The following is a 3,458-nucleotide window of genomic DNA, read 5'->3' as shown; positions in this document are numbered from 1 at the left end:
TAATAATAATAATAATAATAATGTGAGTAAATAATGATATGACATAAGGATGCCTCCTTAGATTTAACATTTTTTGAAACCTTCTTTTCTTTAAGTGACTTGCGACAAATTTAGCAACTTCAGAGTATCAGGGAAAAGCCAGATATTTATTATATTGGAAGTGATTTCCATGCATGCTGTTCGGAGTAATCCCAGTCCACGGCTCTTCTGCCAACAGCACAGGGTCTCTCTCCCTTGACCTCTCAGGTTGATCACACCTGCTGCTGCTATGCCATTCATTATAAGCTTTAGTTTTAAAAACTTCATACACTGTCTATACAAAAAACTGCTTATTGCAAAATAGACTCAAGCTCAGAGACTTGAGACTTGACCTCTAGTTCTAAGACTCATGGTACTTACCCCAGATTTGACCATTGTGTTCTGAAAGAAAAAAAGAGAGGAAGATGGACAGTTACTCATAGTCCCGTCCTGCAGGGACCAACACAACCACAAACATTAGAGGTGCTCATGTGTCATTTATATTCTCAGGTACCGTGAGTTGTCAAAACAAAACTTTTTTTAAACTTTCATTGTATTTCAATGGAAAAGGTTTTGCATTTGTTTTGCCAAACAACTTTGGATGTTTTGCCAAAGCTTTTACCTCAGTGGCAACATAGTGCTCTGTAGTGTTATTAATGGTCTGAATGAGCCTAGTTATATCGATATATTTCTGGCCGGATATCTGTCTCCTTCCTCTTTCTTTCTATATTCTTTCCATCAAGTCCTAATTTCAATTTTTTTCAAATTAGTTGAAAGACTGTAGAGTAGAGTAGCTCAACTCTACAACCTTTCCCCGTAACCCCTGGCAACTGCAGAAGTACCCCCTGGTACAGCATACAGTATGTGTATATAATCCTACATTTCATTGCTTGTTTTATGGTCTGAGTATAGATACACTCTGCTCTCCTTATGAATGCTAGTGGACGTGAGTGGTGTAACGATATTTTGTTTCAATCCTCAACCATCCAATATTATTGATATAAAGTGAAAACATTGATACATATGGTCACCTTTATTTTGAAATTCCTACTTTGCATATATTCTTTTTACTAAAAGGAGTAGTTTGTTTTAATTAAAATGACTGGAAGAGCTTAGTAATGACATTGTCTTATCATATTGTATTTGCTTTTTAGTGAATAAATACAAATGTAACAGATGTGTTAATATGTATCATCTCGTATAGGTCACAGGACCCAGAACTGAACTGAAATCATGGCTTTGTGATATCACTAAATATTGTATCGTTGTTCAAAGAATAAAACGTGTGATTTTTGATTTGGCAGAGAGAAACCATCATCATTATTGAATACCACTGATGCAACCCTGAACACAGACATGACTGACCAGCTCCTTGAAGAGTCTGTCGTCCAGATGGCTGTCGGTGAGGCTGAGGACGTGCTGCTGTGGGGGGGCGCTGGCGATGGACCTCAGTCTTGTGCCCATGGGGCCGTCCCTCTCCAGGCCCGACAGCCTGATGGTGAACACCCTGATGTTGTGCTGCTTGGCCTCGGCGGCGGCCGTCACGGCGCTGGGGCTGCGCGGGTGGTCCGTTCCATCCGTCATCAGCAGCGCCACCCTCAGGCTGCTGGGCGACGTCTCGCGGGTGAACACCTGCGTGGCGTTGGTGATGGCGTAGGCCGAGTAGGTGCCGTGGCCGATGAAAGTCATGGCGGCCACGCGGCTCTGGAAGACGTCCACGTCCTGCCAGTCCCGGAAGTTGTGCTCCACAGACACTCTGCTGCTGTACTGCAGCGCGGCCAGGCGCAGGCGCAGACGCCAGCCGGCCGACTGCAGCTGCATCAGCTTGGTGCTGAAGCGCAGGATGAAGTCCTTCTGGCGCTCAAACTGCAGAGATTTGGCTTTCTCGGTACTGTCCACGATGAACATGATCTCCACCGGGCAGATCAGGGCTATACATTGTTGATACATGCAAATGCACTGACTTTCGATTTTTTAATCACAAACCATGCAATTAATTGGATTGTTATTTTTAAGCGCTTGACAGCTTAAGTTTAGACACATCATTCTGAACATTGAGGGACATTTCTTTCACTAGATTCTGACATGGTATAGACCAAACGATCAATGGATTAACCTAGAAAATAACCAGCAGATGAATCGATAATTGATAGTCATTTACACACTTAGTACCTACAGTGAGACATAAGGCTTTGAGTTCTGATCATGTAGGAATTGCAATAATCTGACTTTTTTTAATCATTGAAACAGAAATTAAAGGTCCCATGGCATGAAAATGTCACTTTATGAGTTTTTTTAACAACCACTTACTTTTTGCCTCGTTAATGATGACCTGGTTATCGTCTCTCTGGCCTTTCCTCCTTCTGTTCTGGCATGTGGTCGGTCTCGACAGGGCCAACGTGAGGATCACAACCTTTAGGAGCCACCGCATGGTCATGGTTCAATCCGGCTGCTCAGCCCGGGAAACGGAGGGAAGATTATAGAGACGAAGCATTAGTGGTGAAGTATAATTCTGCAATATGATGCACAGCATCGGCCCTTCGACATCAGCCATGCAGCATCACCTAAATCCACCCGCAGTCAGGAGTAGCAAGGAGAGTCCACATGGACACCAGAGGGAGACAGGACTGCTCACAGAAGAGTGTCCTCAGCAGGCGCATCCATCCCTCAGTCGGCTTTTGGGGGGGGGGGCTGTTTGACTGATGTATAGCACTATTCTAGGAGTTGTACATGGATGTAAGGAAGCAGAGGCGTTGTTAGGATCTTGAAACACTGGGTGCTTAGCCCGGGCCAGAGAAGTCATCTAGGGGGGTCCGGGGGTGTGTAAAAATCATCATCAAGATTATTTTGGTCAATGTTGAAATCACAACTATTTAACACTGTTGGTCGTTAACTTTTAGAAAGATGTTACATTCTCAGTGGGCTTTGCCTTCATACTTCTCCTGTTAAACTTTATGAAAATTCCCACGCAGACTAAATATGAGTTTACTTTGCAAAAAGTAATGTGCAAAATCATAGTTTTTCTCAATGACATTGTTTTGGTAATTGAGGATCGATATTCGATAAATTGCACAATTTTATGCTACAATATACTGTACATGTAGGCTGCATTGATTTTGTGATTTTAAAAAACTACATATAAACCATGACAAAGAATTTCATTCATATCACCCAACCCCTAAAACTTCTGTCACTAGGGCTACTGAAATTACTAGAAATGATAGTATTACAATATCTCCTATTACAATTTCTACCACTACAATGGGGCTGCTATTAAAATGCCTGCTACTAGAGCTATTATCATTAATAACTCTGGTGTAATACTACCACTGCTCTGCTGGTACCACTGAAATACTCCATAACGTTACCACTACTACTGCACCAGTGTAGTACGGGTACTCACATTTTGACCTACTACTATGTATGAAATGCCCCCCCCC

At 42.6% G+C, this 3,458-nt stretch overlaps 1 protein-coding gene across 1 annotated transcript in view; it reads right to left on the bottom strand.

Annotated features, from left to right (window-relative positions):
- LOC116693377 (collagen alpha-1(XXVIII) chain) overlaps positions 1 to 3,458 on the bottom strand; it is a 71,301-nt gene that overhangs the window by 67,448 nt on the left and 395 nt on the right. Inside the window, exons 2-4 of the mRNA XM_032522308.1 lie at positions 2,329 to 2,467; positions 1,384 to 1,949; positions 400 to 420 (exon numbers count right to left, since the gene is read on the bottom strand). Of these exons, the coding sequence (XP_032378199.1) occupies positions 400 to 420; positions 1,384 to 1,949; positions 2,329 to 2,455 (714 nt within the window). The 5' untranslated portion in view covers positions 2,456 to 2,467. The remainder of the gene's footprint in view (positions 1 to 399; positions 421 to 1,383; positions 1,950 to 2,328; positions 2,468 to 3,458) is intronic.

This window comes from Etheostoma spectabile, chromosome 8 (assembly GCF_008692095.1).
Source record: "Etheostoma spectabile isolate EspeVRDwgs_2016 chromosome 8, UIUC_Espe_1.0, whole genome shotgun sequence".
In the NCBI taxonomy this organism is placed as follows: domain Eukaryota; kingdom Metazoa; phylum Chordata; class Actinopteri; order Perciformes; family Percidae; genus Etheostoma; species Etheostoma spectabile.
This window is presented reverse-complemented; position numbering and strand designations above follow the sequence as displayed.